Source organism: Oryctolagus cuniculus, chromosome 5 (assembly GCF_964237555.1).
Source record: "Oryctolagus cuniculus chromosome 5, mOryCun1.1, whole genome shotgun sequence".
Taxonomy (NCBI): Eukaryota; Metazoa; Chordata; class Mammalia; order Lagomorpha; family Leporidae; genus Oryctolagus; species Oryctolagus cuniculus.
The window spans coordinates 153,325,550-153,352,929 of record NC_091436.1 but is presented as its reverse complement, the minus strand read 5'-3'; the positions used below and the strand labels follow the sequence as shown (position 1 = coordinate 153,352,929).

Below are 27,380 nucleotides of genomic sequence, written 5' to 3'. Positions count from 1 at the left end.
GAGCTGTGGCCGACGTCCTTGTATTTTGCTCCTGTTGAGGTGGGTTTAGGTCGGGTGTTAGGGCTGGCGTTAGTGACGACCCCAGAACGCGTGTTTATCCCGTGCAGGTCGGCGCTGAGTAACCTTAGGGCACTTTGGTCGGGGTCGGGGACTGGGGTTCGCGATGTGATGGGAGATGCGCATTTCGTGAACTCGGGTTCGCATGAGCTTTGAAGAGCCCCCTCTAACATCTCCAGCTCCTCGACAGTGAAATGGAGTGAAATTCCTGCAGTTCTCCCTGTTACCTACCTGTAGCCACTAATCACGTCGGCTAAGCAGTCCTTGAGTCTTCAGAAATCCATGGATCACCTATTGGATGGGGCGGATTTTTCTCAAGAATGGAGCCTTGATACTGGCTGGAGTCAGGATGCGATCTGAATCCCGCGCCTTTCCTGGTTCGCGGCCAGCCACTGGCTGAGGGGAGGGGCCAGGGCGCGTCGGGGCGGAGGTTGGCCAGTGCCGTGGCTTTAGAGCGACTCTGGAGTGGTTCCCAGAGGTTCGCGCGCCACTGTGACCGACACCGCCTGTCTGGGCGCGCAAAACGCTGGTGTGAAAGAGAAGCTGGCCTGGCAATCCCACCCCACAAAACCTGCAAACACCGGCCGCAGCGTCAGCAGCTGCCCTGGAGGACTGAGACACCCCCCCCCCCCCCCCCCCGGTATTCGTATTCTCAAAATGCCTCATCTCTGATAACTTTTTTTTAAGATTTATTTACTTGAGAAGCCAGGAGCTTCTTCCGGGTCTCCCACACAGGTGCAGGAGCCCAAGGACTTGGGCCATCTTCTGCTCTCCCAGGTCATAGCAGAGAGCTGGATCTGAAGAGGAGCAGTTGGGATTCAAACCATTGACTTTATGGGGTGCAGGCACTGCAGGTGGTGGCTCTAGTTGCTAATCATAATGCTGGCCCAGAAAATATTCCAACGTATGCCCATAGGGAATGCAGGTGCTGCAGGCTGCAGCTTTAACTCGCTGTACCACAGCACCGGCCCCTCTATTATCTTCTTAAATTAATAGGGATTCCAATGATCATACTGATGAATGCATTTCATTGTAGAGAATTAGGTAATTGCTCCCTTTTGCATCAACCTTCCTTTTTTAAAAATTCTAAGCCATGATAACAGGAACATATTCTTGACACTTTACACACTGAAGAGATTGCTTTAGGGAAAATATAGAAGTGAGATTCATGGACAGTGACATGTCATTATTTTGTTTCTTAACACATGTACCTGGTACCAATTTGCTTATTAATATTCCCCATATCAATAAGCTTTTTGGGCTCTTGCCATGAATTCAGAGAATTCTGAATATTGGCTCAAATAGACTAGACGACATGGTAAATTTTTATAAGCTTTTTATTCAGTGAGAGAAATGCATAGAAGAGTGAGGGCTCTAAGAGAGAAAGGGAAATCCAGATCCACGCCGAGAGCAGGCCGGGAGCCACGTGCAGCAAGCGTTTGGTTATGAGCAGCTACAGGCAGCTTAGCATGGGCAGCAACGCGAAGGCAGAGAGCTCAGGTGGCCGGAAGGCCAGGTGCCAGGAAGGCGAGGGGCAACAGGGACAAAGAGGGTCTGTAAAAGTGTGAAAGGGAAACAAAGGGCCAGGCCCACCGTGTTGCAGGCCTTTAATCCACTTCCAAAGGGGGGTAGCTAATTAGTCTGATTTGCAGGTGGGCTTACAGGTGTGGGCAGGTAGCAGCAGGGGCACACACAGGGGCGTGGTGAAGGCGTGGTCTCCCAGCTCACAAATCTCATCGATTTTATCCTGTCTGTCAACATCCGTTTGCAAGTCGCCTTCTTCAAAGGCTGTTAACATCCTCAGCAACCTGATATTTTGCCAACTTCCTAAAGTATTTTTGATTGAAGGTTTAAAAGATGGACAACACCCAACAAACTGGAGAAGTGAGCAATGAGATTTGGTTGTTTCACTGGTAAATTTGTGAGAAGGACTTCCATTTTAATCCACTTGGCCTGTCTCCTTTTAATTGTATTCAGGCCATGTACAGGTAAAGTAATCATTGATCTCGTGGGCTTAAGAATGTGAGGGCTGGAAACTTGCCACATTAGCTTGAGGACTATTTTGAGTTGGCAACAACTGAGAGGCAGCAGGCACAAGACAAGTTCTCTGCCTTCCCCTATTTGCTGAAATGCTGCACGTAAATTTGCAAAGGTTTTCTCCCCTCCCCCCACAATCATCAGACAGACTTTTAAACTCTTAACTTGGAAAATGCCCCAGAGGGATCTAGGTTACAAAATATACTAATTAATCTTTGTCTATCATTAGTTTCCCACACATTTAATGCCCCCCCTTTTTTTCTTTTTTTAAAGGTTATTTTATTTGAATGGCAGAATTACAGAGAGGCAGAAGCAGAGAGTAAGAGAGGTCTTCCTCTGGTTTACTTCCCAGATGGCTTTGCAATGGCCATTCTGAAACCAGGATCTTCCACCAGATCTCCCATGAGGGTGCAGTAGCTCAAGCACCTGGGCCATCTTCCACTGCTTTCCCAGGCCAGAGCAGAGAGCTGGATCAGAAGTGGAGCAGCTAGGTCTCGAACGAGCACCCATATGGGATGCTGGCGCTTCAGGCCTCTGAGCCATAGCACCGGCCCCAACCTATATCTTTCAGTGATGTCAACTGTCTTGCTTTTGCTGTTTCTGGAGCTGGAGTTGTTATTGGGAAGTAACTACTTCCTTTCCTATTTGTTTGGGATAATTACCTCCCAGTATCTGTTTCTCACATTTGCCTTCCACATCTTTTTCAAAAGCACATGCTGTGAACTCGCTGTCAATGAGGCGCCTCAATGGGATGCCTGAGGCTGCCAAGTGCTTGCCCACTCCAGGTGACCTGGGTCAGTGGACGGCTTTTTCTTACCCACGACTCTGTGGAGTAGAGAGTCCAGAGGCTATGCCCGGAGAGACCCCTGCTTCAGCCCTTCCCCTTAGCGTTTGCTTCAGCTAGTCCTGTGTCTGAGCACTGCTCTATGAGAGCGTCTACAATTTCTCCAGAAAATCAAAATCGCTGTCCCTTCTGACTTTCTCCCTGAATGATCCCCTGTTTGAATACATCAGGCCCGCGGCTCAAGTGTTCAGTCTTCCTACAGAGCTGGCTTCCTCACCTTGTGCAGGCCTGAACCCAGGTGACATTCTCCTGGGGACACTGTCCCTCCCTCCCCACTTTCCTCTCAACTATCACTTTCCCTCGCTAAATTCTTCTCCATAGCACTTATCACCAAAAACACGTATACTGAATATTTTTATGTTGTTACCTCATTGTGTGCCTTCCCCAAGAAGAAAAGTAGCGTCTCGAGGATACAAGTCTTTGTCTGCTTAGTTCACCATTCTGTGCTCCTACAGCACTGACAATTAGCAGGTGCTTGGTAAATATATGTTGAATAAATGTTGGACGCACATCTGCCTCGTGAACTCTCCTGATCCTTCTAATTTACATGGACTAATCTTCCCCTTCACGCTCCCTGATGTTAGTTATTGCTCAAAACCTCCAGCACTGCTATGGAATCATCAGGCACGCAAGTTCACCCTTCTCAAAGAGATTATGAATTCTTTGGAGCAGCATTTGTGATACTGTTTTACATCTCCGCCTTAGGTTTTGCAGCTTTTCCAACAGTGAGCCAGTGATTACTGATGTATTTTGCTGTCATAGATGGTGAAAATGCTCACTGAAAAAATAAGGAAACTTGAATACTAAGAGAAAAAGTCATAGACGTCAGAAGACTGGAGAGAAGACAAAGGAAAAAAAAAAAAGAAGAAATGAGCACTTTCACTCTCTTGCTAGTTTCTCTGGATCAAATCACAGATCAAAAAGGTTCATTTGGGAGTAGATCATATTTTAACACCTGGGCTGTTGTTTCTTCTACAACCCCATTTGTGTACAAAGTAAACTTTCAGTTTGAGCCCTCAGAAATTCTTGAAAAAATTATCCACGTCCATCTATGCCCTATTGCTTCTATGTTAAGGGTCATAAAAAAGATTAGCAATAAGATTTCTCTTGCTAATCTCTCTTTTTAAAGATTTACTCATTTGAAATAAACACTGACAGGGAAAGACAGAGGTCTTCCATGTACTAGTTCACTGCCCGAATGCTTACAACAGCTTGACTGGGCTAGGCTGAAGCCAGGAGCCTGGAACTCCATCCAGGTCTTGAACATGGGTGTCAAGGGCCCACGTAGCTGGACTACCTTCCGCTACTTTCCCAGGCCTCATAGCAGGGAGCTGGATCAGAAGCAGCGCAGCCACATGTGATATGGGATGATGGAGTTTCAAGCCACAGCTTAATCCGCTCTACCACCAAGCTGGCCCCTCCTGCCAATCAACATGAGCAATTAAGACCAGGAAATTGTCAGGTAGAGAGCTAGGCAGGATGAACCCAAAGACTCATCCAGGACTCTCCAAGACCCACCAAAGACTGCCCACTTTGCACTTTAACTGGAGGTTGAAATATCCTCATAATAATGGGAGCTCAAAGTAAAGTCTAGTTTGCAGCCACATGCACGGAGTCCAATGACATGCAACTCCCAGATGTCCATCACACATGTCAATCATGAGCATCATGGCCACATCACTACTTAATGTCCCTTATACTTTAGGAATAAAAGTCCCAAACAGAAGAAAGTTTCCCATGTGTTCTTGCTACTGGTCCCTTCCTCTCTTGGAATGCATGTCAACACAATTTGCTTTAAGTTCTCCTTTAATTTCTCTGAACTACAATTTATTACTGTGTCAGCGAAAAGCAATGAGGGCAAGGCAGCAGAAACTTTCTTTGAACGTCTCATCCTGAGGACAGGGCCTCCAACAGAGACTCATTGTCCTCAGTCCACTTCCCCTGCATCTCAGCAAGCAGGAGCGATCAACGCAGGAGAAGAGACAAACTCCACACCCAGACTTCCCAGAGGCTCTCCCCGATTTTCCAAAGGCCTGTTCACCTTTCCCAGAAATCATCTTCTATTCTCCAAACCTTTAAGTCACCCTCTAGCCTGTCTCCTATAAAGAACTCCAAGATTTCAGGAGGTTATTCGATACCTACTTTCCCTTCCTGTGATGACCCCTCTGTCCACCCCCACCCCCTCCCCCACCGCCACAGCACTGATAAACTTGACCTGCCTGCTGTCAGTTTATTTCATAGACTTAGTTACCAAGGGTACAGGTGAAATGGAAGATTTGCTGTCCTAGATCAGAAGATAATCATCGAGTCCTTGCCCCCAGTTTTAATTGTTCAGGTAATTAAAGAAGAATTAAACCACAATAAATAATTCTTTGTACCACTTTCTTTTTCGTTGTGATGTTGAGAGTTAAAACAAAACGTAGCCCAGAAATTTCTTTCCAATCACTTATTTAGAAATGGCTGTGAGTTTGTTCCTTTCAAAAACCATAAATGAAAATCTCCCCCCCCCAAAAAAAGGGCCAATGTGATATCGGAATTTGGGGTGTTATATATCACCGTGTGTTTATTAATAAATTCCCAATATTAATAAGCCCGTGTGGGTTCTTGCCTAATATTCAGAAAATACTTCTGAATACCGGCATAAACAAATGAGGCAGCATGATACGTTTTAAGCTTTTAATCAGTGAGAGAAATGCAGAGGAGAGTGAGGGCCCTAAGAGAGAGAAATCCGGGCTCATAGCGAGCACCAGGAGCCAGCCACGTGGAGGAACAGGCAGATCAGGAAGCAGGCAGGTGGCCCAAAGGCCAGGCGACTTGGGGCGCAGGGGCAGCAAGGGCCAGCAATGGCAAAAGGCCAGAGAGAAGGATAAGGCCAGACACACCCTGTTGACAGCTTTTGATCCACTTCCAAAGCTTAGTGGTTAATTAACCTGATTGGCCTGTGGGCACACAGGTGTGGCTGGGTAGGGGCATGAGATCATGCAGTGGTGAAGGCGGGGTCGTCCAGCTCACAGACCTGATCAGTTTTATCCTGTATTCCTGCCTACATCAGCTTTTGTTACCAAAAGCTCAGTGGTTTAGCCTTGCAGCATAACAAGATGTTCTCATGAGTGGCCTGCAAAACACCATTTCACGGGAATTTCTAAGAACAAATCTATACTGCAAACCTTTTTTTTTTTTTAAGGACTTTTAAAATTTTGAATGTCAGAATTAGAGATAGAGGTAGAGACAGGGAGAAAGAGATTTCCATTGGCTGGTTTATTACTCAGATGACTACAATGGCCAGGGCTGGGCCAGGTCGAAGTCCGGAGCCAGAAGCTTCATCCAGGTCTCCCAAATGAGGGCATGAGTCAAAGCACCTGGGCCATCTTCCATTGCTTTTCCCAGGTCATTAGTAGGGAGCTGGATCAGAAGTGGAGCAGCCAGGATAGGAACCAGCGCCTATGTGGGACGCGGGTATTGCAGGTGAGGATTATACCTGCTGTGCCACAGGGTCGGCCCCAGACTTTTCAACTTTACATTTAATCACAAGAACTATCGCCCTTGATTCTATTAAAATCTTGCTTGTATTCTTCTATATCGGCTTATATAATCAAAACTCAAAACAATGAGGACAAACATCCCCGCTTTTAATAATGGCATTTTGAGAAAAAGAATTGATTCAATAATTACTTGTAAAACACAAGAAAAGATTATGAAGCTGGATCAGTGATTGGCTCTAACATAAAGCTCACACGGGATGAAAGCGGTGCATGCAAATGAAGGATGCAAATTCTCGTTTCTCATTGGGTATCTGATCTTAGCCAATGGGAGAATCCCATACAGGCTCCCTCCAGCAAGTATAAATACTGCTCCTGCCGTTCTCAGATCTGTTGCTCCTCTAGGTTTTGCTCCTGCTTTCGTCTGAAGTTGTGATCTCAAGCGATGTCTGGACGCGGCAAGCAGGGCGGCAAGGCGCGCGCCAAGGCCAAGACCCGCTCCTCCAGGGCCGGGCTCCAGTTCCCCGTGGGCCGCGTGCACCGCCTGCTGCGCAAGGGCAACTACGCCGAGCGCGTGGGCGCCGGCGCCCCGGTGTACCTGGCGGCCGTGCTCGAGTACCTGACGGCCGAGATCCTGGAGCTGGCGGGCAACGCGGCGCGCGACAACAAGAAGACGCGCATCATCCCGCGCCACCTGCAGCTGGCCATCCGCAACGACGAGGAGCTCAACAAGCTGCTGGGCCGCGTCACCATCGCGCAGGGCGGCGTGCTGCCCAACATCCAGGCCGTGCTGCTGCCCAAGAAGACCGAGAGCCACCACAAGGCCAAGGGCAAGTGAAGTGTCCGTTGCACGGCTCCCGCTTTTCTGATCAACCTAACCACAAAGGCTCTTTTCAGAGCCACCCACAGCTTTCATGAAAACTGCTGTCCTGTTCGCGCTGTGTTCTCAGTAGCAGACACAGCTGTGTTGGTATCGGGTCTTTGCCCCGTGAGGATTCGCGAGTTTTCTGTGGAGGATCCAAGCCGCGCCCTTCAATCGCCCCTTCAGCCATGGCTTTGGAGTTTAATCTAAGGCCACAATTTCATAATCTCAGAACGGTGTAATCGTGAACTCCGTTTCACAAAAAATAAATCTATACATATATGTACACACATAATTAAGAACACTTAAACAGTTTCTTAGAGTTCCCATATTTGCATTTCTTCAGCGCATTTTCGTACGTGCCCACAATACTCAGGCACTGCCTAAAATGATAATCAGTAGTATTCAGCACTCTACCTTTATATAATACCCATAAGCTACCACATTTGTATAATCAGATGTGCCCTGTAGATTTTTCAGGCAACGTCTACGGATAGGAAAGGGTAAAGGATGTGACGTCAAATGCCGTGCGCCCCCGGGGGCGGGAGGGGGCGGGACTATGGCTCAGGGCAGGGCAGCGGATTGGTTCACCAACGTGAAGGCTCCGGAAACCGGGGAACTAGACAAGCAGATGGACCAATCCAGGATGGGCGCGCTCATGAATTTGAATGTACGCGACCCAATACTAGCTAGCCAGATTCTATAAAAGAGAGATGGCCGATCGTTTTCCTCAGAGGTTTCTGTGAGGACGCTGTGTGCTGGTTCTGGTGATGGCTCGCACGAAGCAGACAGCGCGCAAGTCGACGGGCGGCAAGGCGCCGCGCAAGCAGCTGGCCACCAAGGCGGCCCGCAAGAGCGCGCCGGCCACGGGCGGCGTCAAGAAGCCGCACCGCTACCGGCCCGGCACGGTGGCGCTGCGCGAGATCCGGCGCTACCAGAAGTCCACCGAGCTGCTCATCCGCAAGCTGCCCTTCCAGCGCCTGGTGCGCGAGATCGCGCAGGACTTCAAGACGGACCTGCGCTTCCAGAGCTCGGCCGTCATGGCGCTGCAGGAGGCCTGCGAGGCCTACCTCGTCGGCCTCTTCGAGGACACCAACCTCTGCGCCATCCACGCCAAGCGCGTCACCATCATGCCCAAAGACATCCAGCTGGCGCGCCGCATCCGCGGGGAGCGGGCCTAAGAACCCGGCCGTGTGCTCAAGCAAAACCCAAAGGCTCTTTTCAGAGCCACCCAGTTATCCAAGGAAAGCGGCTGTGATAGTTTGCTCGTTAAGCAGATAAACCTTGAATAGGAAGAGCATTCCTTGTAGGACCCGGGCGAATAGTAAATTAGGAATTCTGTGGTTACATTTTCTGTTAGCAATCGTAGAGTAATAGCAAGCCTTAAGGGGCAAGTTGGTTTTAGCTGGGTTAGTGCTCGGGAAAGGTTAAAGACGGCGACGTGGCACCTGCACTGTGGTGAAGCGGGAAAGGTCTCTGCCTGAACCGCCGGCTTCCCATAGGGGCACCAGTTCGATCCAGCTCTGCCATAGCCTGGGAGAGCGGTGCACGGTGGGCCAGGTCCTTGGGACCCTGCACCCACGTGGGAGACCTGGAGCAGGCTCCGGTCTCCTGGCTTCGGATCGGCGCAGCTTCGGCAATTGCAGCCAACTGGACATGGAAGTTTTCTCTCTGCCTCTCTCAGTAGCTGACTTTAAAAGAAATAAATTTAAAGTTTTAGCCCAGTAACTTCCCTTGGAAGTGTGCACGAAATAATGCGCCAGGTGCTCATTAATTTCTAAGAGCCCTTACGGCTTTCTCAATGCATTACGTGTTGATATTTGTGTGTGGTCCAGTTGTAAATTTGGTTGAATTGCTGTTGTCTTCTAGGACTGTACCTGTAGAATTTTTTGGAATTTCAATTTAGATTTTGTTACCATTTTCCTTTTGTTGCTTTTGTTTTCTCCGTTGAGGACTGAGTGCTGGTGGAAGTTGATTCGTATGGAATAGCGTATAAAGAGAAGAATATATTGGAATAAAATTCTCCTTTTTCAGCGAACTGCCTTTGTGGTAAGGCTTCTATGCCATGTACTGCAAGTTAACTTTAGAACAACTACACGGAGTGCTGAAGGTCATTGTGCCCACTAATGCCAGTGTCCTGCTTCACATCTCTTTTCCACATTTGATTCCTCGCAAGACCATTCTCTCTGCCTACATATGAAATGTGATCTAATTGGAAAACTTCAATAAGGAAACCACACACACTCTATAGAGTAAGTTGTGCTCATGGTTTTGTGTGTACTCTGGATTTTAATAGAATTCCTAGATTTACAAAATTTTTGAACTTTTATAAAAATGAAAATGGATTTCTTTCCTGTGCGTGCATGTTTTGTACATCATTTGTTTTTAGACTGGTGAGAGCAACTCTGCCTGACACTGACATTTGTTGCTCAGAGATGGGGTCTATTGTAGGCACGAATGCACTTGGCCTGTAGAATGAGAATCAAAATGGAGTGAGTGTGGCTAAAAGCCAATTGCAGACCCTCTTGCTTCTGCACTTATTAGCTTTGCTTGCTAATGGCTAAGGGTGGATCTTGGGAAACTATGTGGGCCCAAATTCCCAGGAACCAGGTTGACTGAAATGTGTCCTCCACTGTTATCTTACCACCATAGCTTGGATCTGTTACTGGGTTTGTTATTATTTAACTGTTCTCTTACAACCATATTCTGAGTTTCTTTTTCTGTTCACTGCATACCAAGGGTTCGAAATTGTGAGCCCTAGTGGATAGAATACTATAAGAAGCTGTGTAACACACCATTGGGGGCCGCACTTTGGTAAGCATTGTTGGTCCCGATCCGTTGCCGGTCCTGAGCAGTTGCCTTGCCTCTCATTTTCAATAAAATTCATGTGTGACTGTCACTGGTTTTTGTAATATTCTATTTTAGCTGACAAGTGAATGCAACAGGCCTATCCCTTGGTCTTTGCCATCCAGCTCTAGACCCTCCCTGAAGGTCAAGTATTTTTGTTTTTCTAATTATAGCAGTGCTGGCTTTCATAAGGTGTTGCTTTTCTCTTTATATTTTTTCTGTAGGAGTAAAGTGTTTTGGGTACAGGCTGTGATGAGACAACATTGAAAAAGTAAAAGAGTTTACGGTTTGAGGGTCACATGGACAGGTCAGTGGTTCAGCATGACTCTACAAGGCCCCTACAGCAACAGGGGCAGAACATGGATTCTGCTTTCAGTCTTTGTTTACTTGAGGCCTTTGACAAAACTACCCAATGTGGGAAAAGAAAAGCATAGCACTATCTTAGAGTTCATGACACTTAACCTCACCATAGTAAGACTGGCAGCTTGTAGTACAGATGAGTTCCTGGAGGCCAGCTTGCTTGGGTTCAGATTCCAGCCTTATTCTCAAAACTCTGTCATCTGAGAAATGCATTCCTCCATTATCAGAAAAATGGGAGTAACGTGACGTCCATTATATGGTTGTTACTTTTCCTAGATAGACAGCATCAAAATGATGCTAATGTTTCTGAACTGTGTATCATTTACCCTGATGGTGTCAAACTTTTCAATATCGAGCTATTCCTAAACACTTGGCATTATTTAGCGCCATACATTCTGTTCAGGTTAGGAATTTAATTTCAGCAGCATTTAAAAAATCAGAATAGAAGAAATTCACATTTGTAAAAGACAACTTGCTGAGCATTTTGCACTGGGGAGCATGCAGGCATTTAGATTTCACTGCAGTATACATCTATTAGTGTCTTCGGGGCTGGTTACAGAGGTACTGGAGGAAAAGGAAGCTCTCAGTGTTGACCATGTCATTCTGTAGCACGCCATTGTGGCAATAGGGTGATTTTGAGCTAAAGATGCTCAGAAATAGCAGAGGCATGAAGTCCATTCTGATCTTCCCTTTTCTTTCTGAAAAAAAAAAAAAAAAATCCCCATGTGAAAGATGCTCTCCTTGAACCAGGAAACAATGATCTTCCTCAGGAGGGAGGAATAGGGAAGAGAATTCTGTACAAATGCAGAAGGAGGTCCAAACCCAGACACTGCCACACAAACAGACCTCGTGAAAATAAATGTTTTGTTCCTTGGGTCTTCCTTGCATAATTTAGTTACTCTCCTGCAATTCCCTCTTTTCAATTTACTATAAAAGCTTTTCACTTTTGCCCTTTTTGCAGGGGGTGGGGGGAGTTCATTTCTTTAAGAGAGATCCCTCGTCCCTTGAAACTGTATTAAGGTTGTCTGCTTCTGTACTATCTTCTGCCTTATGCAAAATTAATTCTCAGGTCAAACGAGAGACCCTAACAGGGTAGAAATAAAGTTTTGCCTCCCTATAATTGTAGTTTGTTGAAAGGCATTCAATTAAATAGATTTCTGCTTAGGTACCACAGATAACAACACTGGCTGAAGTTTAGAGCAAACTAAACTAGAAATGCTTTTGGTTAGAGAGACTTAGTGGAAAGACCAGAATTCTTAGCGAAGAGGAAGAATGACTTACAGGTTCAGTAGTAGCCTCTCTAGTTTTTCCAGAGGTGACGCTGAGTGAGTGTTTTAGGGAGACTTACCAACATGCAGGTGAGTCTGTAGGGAGGTTTGGACATCTCAACCGCACCCAAGGCTTGCTGAGGGATGTGATTGCCAACGCACCTTGAGAAAGGTTAAAAAAAAAAAAAAAACCTGACAATCATTTCTAATATGTCATATATTTAAAAAAAAAACTCAACATCTTGCATTTTATGACACTGTAATTTCAACCAAAACAGCCCTCACCAGTAGACCTTTCGATTCCACGTATTTAAAGTAGTAGCTAAAAATAAACTATCTTTATATAGTTCTTTCTTGCCATAAGCCCGATTTTACATTCGAGAAAAAGCAAGTAAGGTTGCAAGGCCACATAGCTAACAATTCCCTTTTGCGTCCACATTTGCCAGAGTGGCATTTTTTAATCGTTCAAGCGCTATTGCTGTTAAAATACGTCTTCACTGAAATTCTCAAAGATCAGTTTCCGAGGTAAACAGTGTAACAGGCACGGGCGAAAAAACCAGCTTTTACAAAGCGAAACCGACAGCGCCCCGCCACGAGGCGCCCAGGTCTCGGCCCGGAGAGGGGCGGGGCGGAGGGAGGCCCCGCCTTCCGTTCTCAACGCGGTCCGAGAGCAGCCTATAACTGCGAGGGTCGGACCCCAGCGCCGTGCAGTCCCTCGCTGACTGAAACTCAGAGATGTCTGGCCGCGGCAAGGGCGGGAAGGGCCTGGGCAAGGGCGGCGCCAAGCGCCACCGCAAGGTGCTGCGCGACAACATCCAGGGCATCACCAAGCCCGCCATCCGCCGCCTGGCCCGGCGCGGCGGCGTCAAGCGCATCTCGGGGCTCATCTACGAGGAGACCCGCGGCGTGCTCAAGGTCTTCCTCGAGAACGTCATCCGCGACGCCGTCACCTACACGGAGCACGCCAAGCGCAAGACGGTCACGGCCATGGACGTGGTCTACGCGCTCAAGCGCCAGGGGCGCACGCTCTACGGCTTCGGCGGCTGAGCTGCCTACCCCGGCGGCCCCAGACCCCACCCAAAGGCCCTTCTCAGGGCCACCCACTTGTCTTTGGGAAGAGCAGTGCCATTGTCGGTCGGGGTCGTGAGTCGGCTCCTTCAGGGGCTGGACGTGCGTTTTATGGTGGCAGACGGCAAGGGTTAGCGTAGGGAGAGCAATTTCCATCCACGCAGGTTCTGGGGCTCAGATGGCCGCCTGTGTGGCCCTGGGCGCACTGGTTGGGCCTTCTTACCTGGGGAGGTCGCTCAGACGCCGTCTGCTATATTCACGGTGAGGGCACCCCAGGGAAGAGCTGCCTCGAGCTCTTTTTCCCTTAGCTCAGTGTGTACAAACTATAAAATGTTGGCAGCGCTTCTTGTATTCCCGTGGCATCTGGCTTCAGCAGTGTTGGGAAGATAAGGGTTTGGTCTCCAGCTCCTTTTTCCCTTTTCTCCTCAGCTTCCTTTTTACCAAGTGTGATGCGGCCAGAGGTCATCCAGAGTAACTACTTGGCGTTGCTGAATGCCTTCAGGTGGCACAGACCCTTGAGATGATTGAGCTAGGTTTGCAGGTTGCCACCTGTTACACCAGTGGGTTCTGTGATTTCCTCTAATCCCGAGGCCCCTGGCATGGCACAAACGTGGGGAAACAGAAAACTCGCTTTATTTAGGTGGTTCTTGGGCAGTGCATTTTGGCTGTCCCTGGTCTTTGCTAATTCTTCCTTTTCCTCGCCTTCCTCTAAGCTTGAAGTTTGGTTGATCTTTAGGTTATGAAAATTTAATAGTACAAAAGCACAGTTTTCAGAAGGTGCCCCAAATAAGGAATTGTCCAACTGAATATTAAGCAACTTTACCATTTGATGAATGCATTGATGGCTGCTTCAACAGTAAAACCGCTTTGTCACCTGCGTTGCCCACACTGCTCTCTGACCCTGGGGGAGAGAATTGAATAGGGAGCCAAGATTCCCGAGTTCAGGTGAGGGTCTGCGCTGGGCATGGTAGCAGTGATAGCCCACCATGTCCATGATTTTGAGCAGTCAGGGGAATTCCAACAACTGTGGATCCAGAATTGGGGGAAAATTGGGTCTGTAGTGAACACATGTATTTTTTTCTTGTGATCATTCCTTAAACATAGTGTATCAGCAATTGACGTGGCATTGCCATTTGTAATTGTAATGGACAAATGACTTTTAAAATAGAGGATATGCATGGGTTATATGTAAATATTACACCATTTAAAATAAGGAAGCTTGGATTCTGCAGATTTGGGTATTTATGGAGGTCCTGAAATCAGCACCCCCCCCCACCACCACCACCCCCAAGCTTTTAGAGGAATGGCTTTAAGTGCTGAAACAGATTTTGCCAAGAGTTTACACAGAATTCAGTGCGGTGGAAACAATGTCATTTTATCAAGTGCAACTGGCTGAAGTATAATCTTGAAGCCAAGGCCTATCCCTAATGTCTGTGATGCAGACCTTTGTTAGGTTCCATAATGTGTTTATATTCCTGTGTTTTCCCTTTGATGATGCCAAGTCAGTGCCTTGCTAAAAATTAACTCATTAAATTAAAGAGAGTGGTCCAAGGATAAGGGCAGAGCCACTCCCTGAATCAAAGACAGATCAGCTTGTAGGCAGTATCTCAATACCAGCTTCTATTCAGTTTCCCGGGAACTAGAAGGCCTTGATAAAAGTAATATCCAATCCACGCACACAACCTAGACACTCAGAACCCACAGGTGCCGTTACAAAAGAAACTAGCTGGTCCCTGTCACTGATCAAGCAAAAGGAGACTAGGAACACTATGGACCACCACCCAGAGGCCCACAAGACACCCCCCTACTTTATGAAATTCACCACCTTTAATTCCTCAGGGTATCTGGGAATTGAACATGGCTCTGCTCATTGGAAAAGAAACTTTCTTCCTACACCCAGGTGTTAGTTATTGGGTTGCTGTGTGTCAGCCAAGCAGACCTACTGTTCAATTTCTGTAATCACGTTTGTGGGTGTTCTAAAAAAATCTATATCCACAAAGCGGAAACTTACACAGACCTACTAAAGAATGAGAAGGCTTACTTCAGTATGTACTGGGGGATACTTTGGCTCCATCAATCCTTGGTCCTCCTCTGGTTTTTTCTTTCTGAGCTCATCCAGCTCAGCTTACCACGTGCAGGAGCTCAGAACAGTTTATGTTCAAGAGAACACCCTGACTGCCCTAAGTGCCACATGGGCTTCCAGCAATGCCAAAGCCCATCCCAGTGGGAGCTTCCAGCTGCTTCTCCTTCACCTGGTTGCTTTCTTGGAAGTATCCTTAACTCTCCAAATGCTATCAGTTTCCTTCCACTCACAAAGAAACATGTAAGAAAAACACTGCTTACCACAAGTCATCCCCTTGACCATCTCCAGACCCAATCAATATCCTGACACATAAACATCAGATCATCCAGCATTCTCCACCTCAGTGAGGGGAACCCCATTCTTCCAGTGGGCTGGAGATAGAAAACTAACAGCTCTGTTCAACCAAACTTTCATCTAATCCGGAAAGCTCTGGGATCAAAATCACACCACCTTTCCATGTTGGCGAGGCCAAGGCAACTTCGGCTGGCTGACAAGGTCACAGCACGTCTGTCTCAGCAAGGCATGAGGACAGCTTTGGTCCTCTTGGTGGTTTTAGGTTTCTTGGGAACTACGCTCTGCACCTGTCTGTGATAGTAACCCATGCTCTGAACACGCCTTTTTTTTTTTTTTAAGATTTTTATTTTATTTGAGAGGTAGAGTTACAGTGAGAGGGAGAGACAGAAAGGTCTTCCTTCCACTGGTTCACTTCCCAAATGGCCACATTGGCTGCAGCTGCGCCATTCTGAAGCCAGGAGCCAGGAGCTTCTTCCTGTCTCCACATGGGGGCCATCTTCTACTGCTTTCCCAGGCCACAGCAGAGGGGGATTGGAAGAGGAGCAGCCAGGACTAGAACCAGTGCCCAAATGGAATGCCGGGGCCGCAGGCATATTAACCTACTGCACCACGGCGCCAGCCCCCTGAACATGCCTTTGAAAATCATTGTCTTGCACCTGTGATCGTAACCCATGCTCTAAGCGTTTGTAAATAAAAAATTGTCACTGGATAAAAGTGGACAACAGACTTGTTATAAGAACCATTATGTAATTTATGATACAAAGTCTGGTGCTCGAGAGCCAGAGCCACGCCATCAGCCTTGCTGTGAGTGTGTCTCAGTTCTTCCTGTGCGACACTTCTCACACCTTGGGGCCCCTGGACCGGCTGGAGCTGGTCTCGGCACCCTGTTTCTGCTGCTTCAGGACAAGCCGCCATCATCCCTCTACCTGAGCACGGTGACCCCTAGCTATTGTCTTTCTGCTACCTCGGGCCTCATCTACCACGTTTCTTTCTCTTCACTGATCCTGGTGTTTCTGGAATGAATCAAGCCTTGCCAGCATCAGAGCCATGGCCGTAGAAATGTCTTATGCTGGATAGCTAAGGCTTTAGACATCCTTTCATTCCGACCTCTGATCAACCACCCTTGCAAGACTTCCCTCGATAACCCTTTGGAAAATAACATTTTCTGCTGTTTGTAATACTACACACATATATGCTATCTTCAACAATACATTTTAAAGTTTTTTAGGTTCTGTACAGCTGGGGATGTTGCTTTATTACCCCTGAATTATGCTTAGCACCTAAAATTGGACCGACATCCAACAGATGGTCTATGAAGCTGAAAACATGGATTCCTAATCAAGTTCCCACATCCCAGCGGGCCCAGGAGACCGCGGCCACAGTGGCCGCTTTCCTATCGGCTACGCCTCAATGACCATCTGCTACTCAGTTCTGATTGGCCAACAGAAGCAGGGATGGCCGAAGGTAGTGCTCGTCCCTTGCTGATCACCGCTCCTCGGTGCCCGACGCTTTCGCTGTCTCATTGCTCCCCGACCCCTAGCCCCTATCAAGTACATGGCGTTCTTCCTAGTGAGGTTAATGGGCTGACACTTGGTTATGTACTGATCTTCCAGTCGCAGGTCCGCTCCCCGCCGGAAAGGGAGAGCAGACCACGAGGAAGCAAGGATGCGGAAGGGGCCTAATCGCTTCGCTCGACTCCCGCTGCTTCCCTGGCGCACGAGCAGGGAGGCGGGAAGCCGAGCACCGGGAAGTAGACCCGGCGGTGGCGTCCCGGGCGGCAGCTTAACCCGCTACACTACCAGTCCCTTCACTCCCAGTCTAGGGCGCACGCCGCCTTCAGCTACTAAGTAATATCGTAACAGCTCCTTCTTTGAGAAGTTGGGTGGCCCTGAGAAGGGCCTTTGGGTGGGGTCTGGGGCCGCGAGGGCAGCTCAGCCGCCGAAGCCGTAGAGCGTGCGCCCCTGGCGCTTGAGCGCGTAGACCACGTCCATGGCCGTGACCGTCTTGCGCTTGGCGTGCTCCGTGTAGGTGACGGCGTCGCGGATGACGTTCTCGAGGAAGACCTTGAGCACGCCGCGGGTCTCCTCGTAGATGAGCCCCGAGATGCGCTTGACGCCGCCGCGCCGGGCCAGGCGGCGGATGGCGGGCTTGGTGATGCCCTGGATGTTGTCGCGCAGCACCTTGCGGTGGCGCTTGGCGCCGCCCTTGCCCAGGCCCTTCCCGCCCTTGCCGCGGCCAGACATAGCTTCTCAGTAGAAGAGCTCACAGCAACTGAAAGCGAGTGGCACAGCAGGGCCTTATATAGCTCTCGTCCGCGCCCCGCCCACCGCACACGGGCGGGAAACGTGACGTCACAGTCTCCTCCCCCAAGTCCCAGAGGCGAGCGCGGGAATGGGCCCGAGCCGCCCGGAGCGCGCCTTTTAACTGAGCTACGTTTTCTGTTGGAAATAGGCCATAACGGCTCCAGGTAACTTTCTTTTGGCAGGTAGAGTTACAGTGGAAGAAAACCCAGATAACATCTTAATCAGAAGACAAAAAGTAACGACACTGAGTTATGCATCCTACTAGTTTATCGCAAACCGTGTATTGCTAGCCCTGTTATTACTTGTGCTGTTTGTACCAACTGGTGCTTGGGGACCAACACTTTTTCTTGAAATGCTCTCACGCCCCATGGAGAACCTCAGTGATAGACATTTCTGTTTTATGTTAGATGCCCAAACCCTGCGGAAAGTTATTGCGCTTTGAACCTTATTGGGTCGAAGATTGGGACTAACTGGTTCACAGCCGTTTTCCTTGGCTAATTGGGTGGCTCTGAAAAGAGCCTTTGGGTTGTTTTCGACTAAGCTGGTGAGGCTTAGGCCCGCTCCCCGCGGATGCGGCGCGCCAGCTGGATGTCTTTGGGCATGATGGTGACACGCTTGGCGTGGATGGCGCAGAGGTTGGTGTCCTCGAAGAGGCCGACGAGGTAGGCCTCGCAGGCCTCCTGCAGCGCCATGACGGCCGAGCTCTGGAAGCGCAGGTCCGTCTTGAAGTCCTGCGCGATCTCGCGCACCAGGCGCTGGAAGGGCAGCTTGCGGATGAGCAGCTCGGTGGACTTCTGGTAGCGCCGGATCTCGCGCAGCGCCACCGTGCCGGGCCGGTAGCGGTGCGGCTTCTTGACGCCGCCCGTGGCCGGCGCGCTCTTGCGGGCCGCCTTGGTGGCCAGCTGCTTGCGCGGCGCCTTGCCGCCTGTCGACTTGCGTGCCGTCTGTTTCGTGCGAGCCATCGTACAAAGACGCCACAAAAGGGGACGGAATGCGTCTAGAGGCGTCGTTGCCAGTATTTATAGTTAATAGGGTGTGCTGATTGGATGAACGAAATGCCTGCTTGTGACGCAATGCCATTTGATTGGCTTATCTTTAAGTTGTCGTGCCCTTCATTGGCTACTATGTATCCATAGCGCTCAACGGTTTTTTTTTTTTAATTTTGCTGCTGCTTCGGCATTCAAACATTAAAAGCGAGGCTTTTTTTTACTGCCTCTCCGTGAGATGGTAATATGACGTTCCCTCCCCTGAAATGTGCTCTGCACTTCCTCTCCTCGCCCAGATATCGTCTTAAAGCTTCCAAAACGTTTCCCTAGTGGGAGAAGCGGCGGACGCAGCCTACGGACAGCCGGCGGCCAATCTGCAAGAACTCCCCCTTGCCAAGAGTTACACTGACCATTTCAAATTGAAAAGCTAACACAGCGAACGTTACCGCTTCGAACGAAAGTCCCGCGGAGCGGGTTCTGCCTTGTGATTGGTTCGCTGCGTTCTTCCTGAGTAGCCAATAGAAATGTACATCTCGCATCCCTTATTTGCATGGAGCGCTGTCTTTTTTGTTGGCAGCTACCGTTTACCACGATAGAAATGAGAAAGTATTTTAAATAAAAACTGCTGCACTAAACCAGTCCCGAGTCTAATTCCTAGTGTTCGTTACCAAGCGTTGAATATGATCAAATTCCTCGATTATACTAGAAAGGGCTTTCTAAAAGGGTTTGCCCACTAAAGAGCTTCCGGTCTTGCGTTATGACCTTCCCACTGTTCGCGCCCAAATACTTGGTCAGAAATTGCGCAGCCCATTTGGAAATACGGCGCCTTAACAACATAGGTAATAAAGGGCCGGTGCAGCCGACGAGCGCGACGCGTATCTTAGACCAACGCCGTCCATTGTTAGAAAACAGCTAAACCTGAGGTATCCTAGGCCACTGCGGACCTGTTTGAAAACCTCGCAGCGCGCGCGGGGGTGATTTCGCCGGCGCCCGAGGCGGTTACCAGAACTGCGACTGCGGGCCGCGAAGCTCCCTCTAACTGGTCCGTTGGGCTCTGGTTCGCGGCGCTGCTTGCTGACGCTGCCCTCAGATCAGCCCTGGGGACGCCCCCACTTTCTAGAGACCCCGCGGGAGCCCTGTCTCCCCTGGTGTCAGCTCCACGCCGCCGGCCGGCGCAGTTCGAACCCCACTCCTCTTATGTGACCTCGGAGGAGGGGATCGCGTTCGGCGCTGACACGGAACGTGAACCGTAGCCCGGCCGCCCGGCGTACGTGGTCAGCATGAAAGACGCCGGGCAGGCGTTACCCCGTTCTAAACACGCGTAGGTGGAGTACTGACTGTGGTGTGGGTGAACTCTGGTGCTTGGGTCCGATTCCTTTAACCGAAACACATGGAAAGCGTGCGCCGTCAGCCTGGCTCGGTGCCGCCGGGCAAGGCCAGGGCACAAGTTCCAGACCTCCGGAAACCCGAAGACCCTCGCTTTCCCCTCTCCCGCTCCGCTATTCCACACTCGACCGTCGCCAATCTGCAACCTAGGGAGACGGACGCACGCCGACGAGGGGCTTTCTAGTAGTTTCAGGTGAAACCCCTCTTGCGTGCGCAGCCCCTCGCCCCCCAAGAGAAGCTACTCTCGGGGAGGCACAACAGCCCCGCCAAACGCCCCCTTGTCAAAACCAGTGGCTTAGGGGCAGCGGCCCCGCAGGCCCCTCGGAGGCCCGGGGAGAGGCCGCGGCGCGTAGGGGGCGCCAGGGTGCGTGGAGCGGTCGCTAACGCGCACCAATCACGGCGCAGCTCCGCCCTATAAATACGCGGTGTGCGGGCGGCTGGCGTCTCCCTGTGTTGCAGGTCTCAGTCCACTGGACTTTTAGCTGTCGCTGTTCGCCATGGCTGAGACGGCGCCGGCCGTGCAGGCTGCATCCGCTGCCCCCGAGAAGCCTGCGGCTGCCAAGAAAGCCAAGAAACCCGCCAAGGCGGGAGCCGCTGCCGCTAAGAAGAAGCCCGCGGGCCCCTCGGTGTCGGAGCTCATCGTGCAGGCCGTCTCCACTTCCAGCGAGCGCAGCGGGGTGTCGCTGGCTGCGCTCAAGAAGGCGCTGGCGGCCGCCGGCTACGACGTGGAGAAGAACAACAGCCGCATCAAGCTGGGCCTCAAGAGCCTGGTGAGCAAGGGCACCCTGGTGCAGACCAAGGGCACCGGCGCCTCGGGCTCCTTCAAGCTCAACAAGAAGGCGGCGGCCGGCGAGGCTAAGGCCGGTGCCGGGAAGGTGGTGGCGAAAGCCAAGCCGACGAGCGCTTCCAAGAAGCCCAAAAAAGCCGCTGGGGCTGTGGCTAAGAAGGTCGCGAAGTCTCCGAAGAAGGTGAAGAAGCCGGCGGCGGCGGCCAAAAAGCCCTCTAAGAGCCCCAAGAAGCCCAAAGTCGTCAAGGCTAAGAAAGTGGCTAAGAGCCCCGCCAAGGCCAAGGCGGTGAAGCCCAAGGCGGCCAAGGCGAAGGTGACAAAGCCGAAGACGGGTGCCAAGCCCAAGAAGGCAGCACCCAAGAAAAAGTAAAGTCCTGGTTGGAAGCTGCTTCCAGTAACCCAACGGCTCTTTTAAGAGCCACCCCACCTCTCAGTTAAAAGCTGTATACACGGTCGTCGGGTCGCAGGTTGGGTCCCCGTGCTGGCATGCACCCTTAGGGTGGTATGGGGGGTTCCTGTGTCTCGGGAGGCCTCGCCAGATACACCTGAGGACACCACGGTGAGTTCAGGTGCACCAAGTTTGGATGCCTCTGCCCTCCCAATTGGCTACCTTGTTAGCACTCACCTGAGCAATCCCACACCCCAGGGCTGGTTCTGTGGTGTAGTGGGTTAAACCGGCTGGCATCCTACTCCCTGCTAATGGCCTGGGGAAGTGGCCCAGGTGCTGCCTTGGCCCATCCCAGGACCGCTGAACCAACAGGTGGGAGCTCCCCCGCCCAAGTAGTGAGCCACCTGTTACTTTTCAGCCTAAGCTCCCATGGCTCCAGAAAAAGCATCAAAGCTGCATGTTGGGGTTTTTTTTGTTTTTGTTTTTTTTTAGTTTATTTCAAAGTCAGACACGGGTCTTCGCATCCGCTGGTTCACTCTCCAGGTGGCTGCAAGGGCCGGGGCTGAGCCAGGAGCTTCATCCGGGTCACCCATTAAGGGGCAGGGGCCCAAGCACTCGGACTGCTTTTCCCAGGTCTTTAACAGGTTGTAGGCTTGGTTCCAGCAGCCATGGTCAAAGCAAGACTTCGCTGTAATTGAGTCTTGGGCTTGAGGCTCAATCCTAAAACCTCTATCCAGTTTCTCTTTATAGAAGTAGAAGTGTCCCGAGTGGGAAATTCTGCTCCGCCAGTTTGGATTTTATCTCATCACAGGAAAGATTTTAAGTTTTTTTTTTTTTTTTTTTTTGATAGGCAGAGTGGACAGTGAGAGAGAGAGACAGAGAGAGAAAGGTCTTCCTTTGCCGTTGACTCACCCTCCAACGGCCGCCGCTGCAGCCGGCGCACCGCGCTGATCCGATGGCAGGAGCCAGGTGCTTTTCCTGGTCTCCCATGGGGTGCAGGGCCCAAGCACCTGGGCCATCCTCCACTGCACTCCCTGGCCATAGCAGAGAGCTGGCCTGGAAGAGGGGCAACCGGGACAGAATCCGGCGCCCCGACCGGGACTAGAACCCGGTGTGCCGGCGCCGCAAGGTGGAGGATTAGCCTATTGAGCCACGGCGCCGGCTCGATTTTAAGTTTTTAAATACTTAAAAGATTTTAAGTTTATATTGCCTAATATTAAGTACTGGAGATTGTATCACAAAATTGCCCTTTTGCAGTTTTAATTCTCAGATTTTAATAACGTTTTTTGTTGACAACAGAAAAAAAGGTCCATGAGGAACTGAGTTTATTCATTTTTACTTAAAACAATTTTTTACATATTCACTTGTAAGTTCTTTAATGATCAATTCTGCTTCTATAAGTGTTTGTCTTTATAAGTGTTTCACATAGTTTTTGCTTAGTTCCCTCTGTCCCAGAGTCAATTCAGGCACTTTGCATTCCTGTCTCACTTCTCCCCAAAACTGAATGGGCCTGTTCAGGCTTCCTTGGAATTTAGTTTTACTTAAGTCTATACAAGTACATAGTTTTGCTTTTTGGTTTGGGTTGTTATTTAACTTTTTAATAAAATCATGGTATTCTATACTTTTTTGCATCTTATTTCTTTGAAGACTTTTCAAAAATCCTTTCAAGGCATCTCTGTCTTGAAAAGCTACTTCACACGGAGTAGGGTAATTTACCCACTCCTGATGGATAGACTGGTGCACACACTGCGTCAATGGTCGCGTTCTGGGGCCGAGACTGCTGTCCCGGAGCGCGTGTTCAATTTCCCCAGGTGTGGCCGTGTCTTGAAGATAGCACACGCACAACTGTCTGCTGGCTCCTTCTCCATCAAAGGCATCGAAGTGTGGTCTCAGCAACTGCTACTACTCCAACCACTGCAAACTTACTTCACCTGGTTACCAACGTACGTTCTACTGTGCTCTTTAGGTTTAAACAATCTGTTTATCTCACTCATTTTCTCATTGGACAGTTTGTCTTTTTCTTGTGTTTTTTATTGTTAACAAATGAGTCTGATACTTATCATCTGTGTTGCAGACTCCCATAGTGTGGTGTCGATTTGAGTCCCAGCTGGTGCGCCTGGAAAGGCTGTGGATGATGGCCTGAGTGCTTGCAAGTCCCCTGCCATCACCTGGGAGACTCAGATGGAATTCTAGGCTTCTGGCTTTCACTTGGACCAGCCCTGGTTGTTGCAGCCATTTCAAGGGTGAACAAGCAAATGGAAAAAAAATCTCTCCCTGTCACTCTCACTTTCAAATAAATCAGTGTTTAAGAAAATCAAAACTGGGATCGGTGCTGTGGTGTAGTGGGCTATGCCTGCACCTGTGGTGTCGGCATCCCATGTGCGTATAGGTTCTAGTCCCAGCTGCTCTTCTTCCAATCCAGCTCCCTGCTGATGGTCAGGGAAAGCAGTAGAAGATGGCCCAAGTGTTTGGGCCCCTCCCTGCACCTGCGTGGGAGACCAGAAAGAAGCTCCTGGCTTCAGCCTGGCCCAGCCCTGGCCGTTTTGGCCGTTTGGTGAGTGAACCAGCTGATGGAAGATTCTCTCTTGCTTTCCCTCCCTCTGACTGTAACTCTACCTTTCAAATAAATAAAATATTAAAAAATCAAAGCTACATGAAAATACACACTGAGAAGTCAAGGTTCCTTCCTTGTGTTACTCATAGTTCCCCTTCCAGTGCTTGTTTATGCAAATGTGAACAAAAAGCTACAGTACTTTTCTTCCCCACCCTTTTGTAGGGTAATAGATTCCTGTACCATTGTTCACTAGCAGTCTTTCCTAACAGGACACAGATATCGTCCTCTTCATTTCCTTCTGCAGGAATGCAATCTACATTGTGTGAAGTAATAATGGTTTATTCTGATTCCAGTATATGTCTATACACTGGAGAGATTAACCCTTTGTAATATGAGTTGCAAGAAATATTTTTCCCACATAGTCATTAGTCTTAAATTTGCTTAAGATGTATTTTGCTAGGCTATACTTTTATTTTTATGTAATTATATCAATACTTCCTTTCATGGCTTTTGAAATTTGAATTATAGGTCTTTCCCGCTTTATGAATCCAATGAATTCATTTATATTGTCTGAATACTTTTGAGTGCTCTGTTTGTTTTCTATTTAGATCTTTGATATATTTAGACTTTATCTGGTATATATGCTGTTTTTTTAAGATTTATTTATTTATTTGAAAGAGTTACACAGAGAGAGAGAGGTGTCTTCCATCTGCTGGTTCACTGCCCAGTTGGCCACAACGGCTGGAGCTACGCCAATCTGAAGCCAGAAGCCAGAAACTTGCTCCAGGTCTCCTACATGTGTGCAGGGGCCCAAGGACTTGGGCCATCTTCTACTGCTTTCCCAGGCCATAGCAGAAAGCTGGATCGCAAGTGGAGCAGCCGGGACTCGAACCAGTGCCTATATGGGATGCGGACATTGCAGGCAATGGCTTTACTGGCTAAGCCACAGCACCGGCCCCGGTATGCTATATTTTACAATTGACTATCCAGTTGTCTCAACACTGTTTAAAAGTATATTTTCAATGATAAGAAATACTGTCTTGTTTCTTGTGTATTTAAGATATATTTTATTTATTTGAAAGAGTTATGGGTTGAAGGGGAGAGAGAGAGAGTCTTCCATCCACTAGTTTACTCCCCACATGGCTACAACGGCCAGGGCTGGGCCAGATCAAAAGCCAGGAGCTGCTTCTGGGTCTCCCAGGTGGGTGTAGGGTCCCAAGGGCTTGGGCCATCTTCCACTGCTTTCCCAGGCTCATTAGCAGGGATCTGGATCAGGAGCAGCTGGGACATGAACCAGCGCCCATCTGAGATGCCAGGGCTCCAGGCGGTGGCTTGACCCACTGCACCACAATGCTGGCCCCATACTTCTCTATTTGGATTTTCTCTTCAGTTGCTCTGGTCTTTCTATTTAAGCACTAGTAACACTATTTCAATTGTTCAATCGCTATTTCAATTGAGGCTTAATGGTGCTTAACAAAGTAGATTTTTTTTGTCCATCCTTACTGCCCTTACTTTCCAATGTTAGGGCAGTAATAGATCTCAACTTTTCAAAGAATTGTGGGATGCTTCAAGCTTGAGAAGCACTGGAGGTCGTCCAGGTTTTGTTTTTGGCAGGGAAAACTCTGTAGAAATTGTCTTGCTTTCTCTCCCTGAACACCATACCACAGCACCTGCCATCAGTTATTACAGTGCAATCGTATCTCATGGACAGGTGCTTTACTTAAATCTATACTGAGGCATGGCCAATGCAAAAGAGTAAGAAGAAACCTGGAATGTGTTGTATTATCTAGGATTCAATGGGTGCACTCTTTGAACTAATTTATCACTTCCTCTTCCAAACTTTCTGGAAGCTCATTCTGCTTTCCTGTCCATGTGGGAACTCCTAACTCCCAGAGACGAAGGTGAGTTATTCTTGTTCTGTGCCAAGGAAGAAGAGGAGGTAGGTTCGGCAAATATTCACTCTGCAGGAGTTCTGTATGCTTCTGTGGTTTTCACAGGATTGCACACGTGTCTCTGGGCTGTTCAGAGAGAGTGCAAGGCCCTTCCTGTACAGAACCTTGGGGTGTTCTACTTCTCTAAAACAAGGCCTGGAGGGGCCAGCACTGTGGCGTAGCAGGTAAAGCCTCTGCCTGAGGTGCTGGCATCCCACAGGGCACTGGTCCCTGTCCTGGCTGCTCCACTTCCCATCCAGCTCCCTGCTAATGGCCCAGGAAAAGCAGTGGAGAATGGCCCAAATGCTCAGGCCCCTGCACTCACGTGGGAGACCCAGGTGAAGTCCATGGCTTCGCCTGCCTCAGCCCTGGCCATTGAGGCCACTTGGGGGATGAACCAGAATAAGGAAGATTCCCCCTCCCCTTTCTCTCCCTCTCTGTATGTAACTGTTTCAAATAAACAAATCTTTAAAAAAAAAATCGGGCCTAGAAACATGCTGGAAGTGACAAATACATCTGCACTACTGCATGTTCAGCAGTGGGGAGAAAGGGTACAAGAGGCAATAGGGTGAAGTCAATGACAGCAGAAATTCTCAAAAAAATTTCACGGGTTGGGTTGATTTCAACTTTTTATTTCTAAAGCAGTTAGGATGCAATCTGATACTTAAGTGTACAGCAAATATTATTTCAATATCGGTAAATGAAGGAAAAAAGTGAATGGTACCTAAGCAACCTATAAACATCTGTAAAGCACATTGGAGACGTTAAACTTTACTCTTGATGGCTAAAACCCTTCTTGGCAAAAAATTATTCATAGAAGACTCCAAAATTCTTTTTAAACTTTTAATTGGAAGCGTAAGCTATAAACAAAATCATAACAAAAGCAGAAATGTTACGGCTCAATGAAGTAACAGGAAGTAAACACCGTTGTAAATGCCATGCAAGTCAGAAAACAGACATGAGCCGGCCCAGCAGGGGCCTCGCACTCGTTTCCATCACAACCCGCTTCGTCTTCCCTCAAGAGAGTCTCTCCTGGAATTTGGCATGCCTGTTTTTGGAACATAGGAAATGGATATCAAGCAAATGTAGATTTTTGAATGTGGTATCTTTCACTTAGGACATTAGGCTTAGATTCCTTATGTTGCTGTAAATGTAATTATTTTCATTGTTGTATAGCATCCTGTTATGAGTGTTCCACAATGTGGGTATCTCATTATTGAAGGATATTTGAATTGTTTGTGTTTTTGAGCTATTGTAAACAGTGCTGTGCACTTTCCTGGGTATGTCTTGGTACATGTGTGTGTGTGTGCACACATCTGTTAGTTTCCCTGTGAGTGGAATCATTGGGTCAAATACTAATCTCCTTTTGAAAGTCATTGTATCAGTTTATGAGCGATAGAATGAAAAATGAGTGAAAAATAAAACCACAGTTATAAACAGATACGAATGAACCTCACAAACCTGACCCTGAGTGAACTCTACGTGAGAGTTCCTGTTTTTTTCACATCATTCCCAATGGGGCTTTTAGTTGAAATTGTTAAACTTTTTTAATATGCACTGGTATCTCATTGCAGTTTATCTTTTTCACCAGGCTATTTATATACACGCAGAATCGTAGTACCATGGCAATGCCTGTATATCCTATCTTGTGTTCTTTATTCATTTAGCATTATTTTGTAAGCACATATCAATGAGTTCCAGAATCGTTTCTGGTCACTGCATTGCACTTCAACAACATGTATCCACTCTCTACATGCAAGAGTACTTTAAAAGGTTCACAATAAAATAGAAGTAAAAAATATTTTGGTATAAAAAATGTTTAAAATCCATGTATAGATTTTTCATA

The 27,380-nt window shown here is 48.6% G+C and overlaps 6 protein-coding genes across 6 annotated transcripts; 4 read left to right on the top strand and 2 right to left on the bottom strand.

The window, feature by feature from the left end:
• Positions 1–6,187: 6,187 nt before the first annotated feature.
• On the top strand, positions 6,188–7,589 carry LOC100348485 (histone H2A type 1-E). The gene has a single exon (XM_017344944.3). It carries the CDS (start codon positions 6,863–6,865, stop codon positions 7,253–7,255), a length of 393 nt encoding a protein of 130 aa, XP_017200433.1. The 5' UTR covers positions 6,188–6,862; the 3' UTR covers positions 7,256–7,589.
• A 409-nt stretch (positions 7,590–7,998) lies between these two features.
• Positions 7,999–10,178, top strand: H3C2 (H3 clustered histone 2). Its single transcript, XM_070074848.1, has one exon. It carries the CDS (start codon positions 8,050–8,052, stop codon positions 8,458–8,460), a length of 411 nt encoding a protein of 136 aa, XP_069930949.1. The 5' UTR covers positions 7,999–8,049; the 3' UTR covers positions 8,461–10,178.
• Positions 10,179–12,454: 2,276 nt separating this feature from the next.
• LOC100349246 (histone H4) lies at positions 12,455–12,854 on the top strand. The gene has a single exon (XM_008262457.4). The coding sequence runs from the start codon at positions 12,490–12,492 to the stop codon at positions 12,799–12,801; it is 312 nt and encodes a 103-aa protein (XP_008260679.3). The 5' UTR covers positions 12,455–12,489; the 3' UTR covers positions 12,802–12,854.
• A 3,904-nt stretch (positions 12,855–16,758) lies between these two features.
• LOC100349756 (histone H4) lies at positions 16,759–17,478 on the bottom strand. The gene has a single exon (XM_008262456.4). It carries the CDS (start codon positions 17,440–17,442, stop codon positions 17,131–17,133), a length of 312 nt encoding a protein of 103 aa, XP_008260678.1. The 5' UTR covers positions 17,443–17,478; the 3' UTR covers positions 16,759–17,130.
• Positions 17,479–17,603: 125 nt separating this feature from the next.
• H3C1 (H3 clustered histone 1) lies at positions 17,604–19,431 on the bottom strand. Its single transcript, XM_070074846.1, has one exon. It carries the CDS (start codon positions 18,462–18,464, stop codon positions 18,054–18,056), a length of 411 nt encoding a protein of 136 aa, XP_069930947.1. The 5' UTR covers positions 18,465–19,431; the 3' UTR covers positions 17,604–18,053.
• Positions 19,432–19,464: 33 nt separating this feature from the next.
• Positions 19,465–21,087, top strand: H1-1 (H1.1 linker histone, cluster member). The gene has a single exon (XM_002714219.5). The coding sequence runs from the start codon at positions 20,372–20,374 to the stop codon at positions 21,029–21,031; it is 660 nt and encodes a 219-aa protein (XP_002714265.2). The 5' UTR covers positions 19,465–20,371; the 3' UTR covers positions 21,032–21,087.
• The last annotated feature ends 6,293 nt before the right edge of the window (positions 21,088–27,380 follow it).

Excerpts from the sequence above, each read along its gene's own strand:
- LOC100348485 (XM_017344944.3), top strand. The coding sequence starts at position 6,863 with ATGTCTGGACGCGGCAAGCAGGGCGGCAAGGCGCGCGCCAAGGCCAAG.
- H3C2 (XM_070074848.1), top strand. The coding sequence starts at position 8,050 with ATGGCTCGCACGAAGCAGACAGCGCGCAAGTCGACGGGCGGCAAGGCG.
- LOC100349246 (XM_008262457.4), top strand. The coding sequence starts at position 12,490 with ATGTCTGGCCGCGGCAAGGGCGGGAAGGGCCTGGGCAAGGGCGGCGCC.
- LOC100349756 (XM_008262456.4), bottom strand. The coding sequence starts at position 17,442 with ATGTCTGGCCGCGGCAAGGGCGGGAAGGGCCTGGGCAAGGGCGGCGCC.
- H3C1 (XM_070074846.1), bottom strand. The coding sequence starts at position 18,464 with ATGGCTCGCACGAAACAGACGGCACGCAAGTCGACAGGCGGCAAGGCG.
- H1-1 (XM_002714219.5), top strand. The coding sequence starts at position 20,372 with ATGGCTGAGACGGCGCCGGCCGTGCAGGCTGCATCCGCTGCCCCCGAG.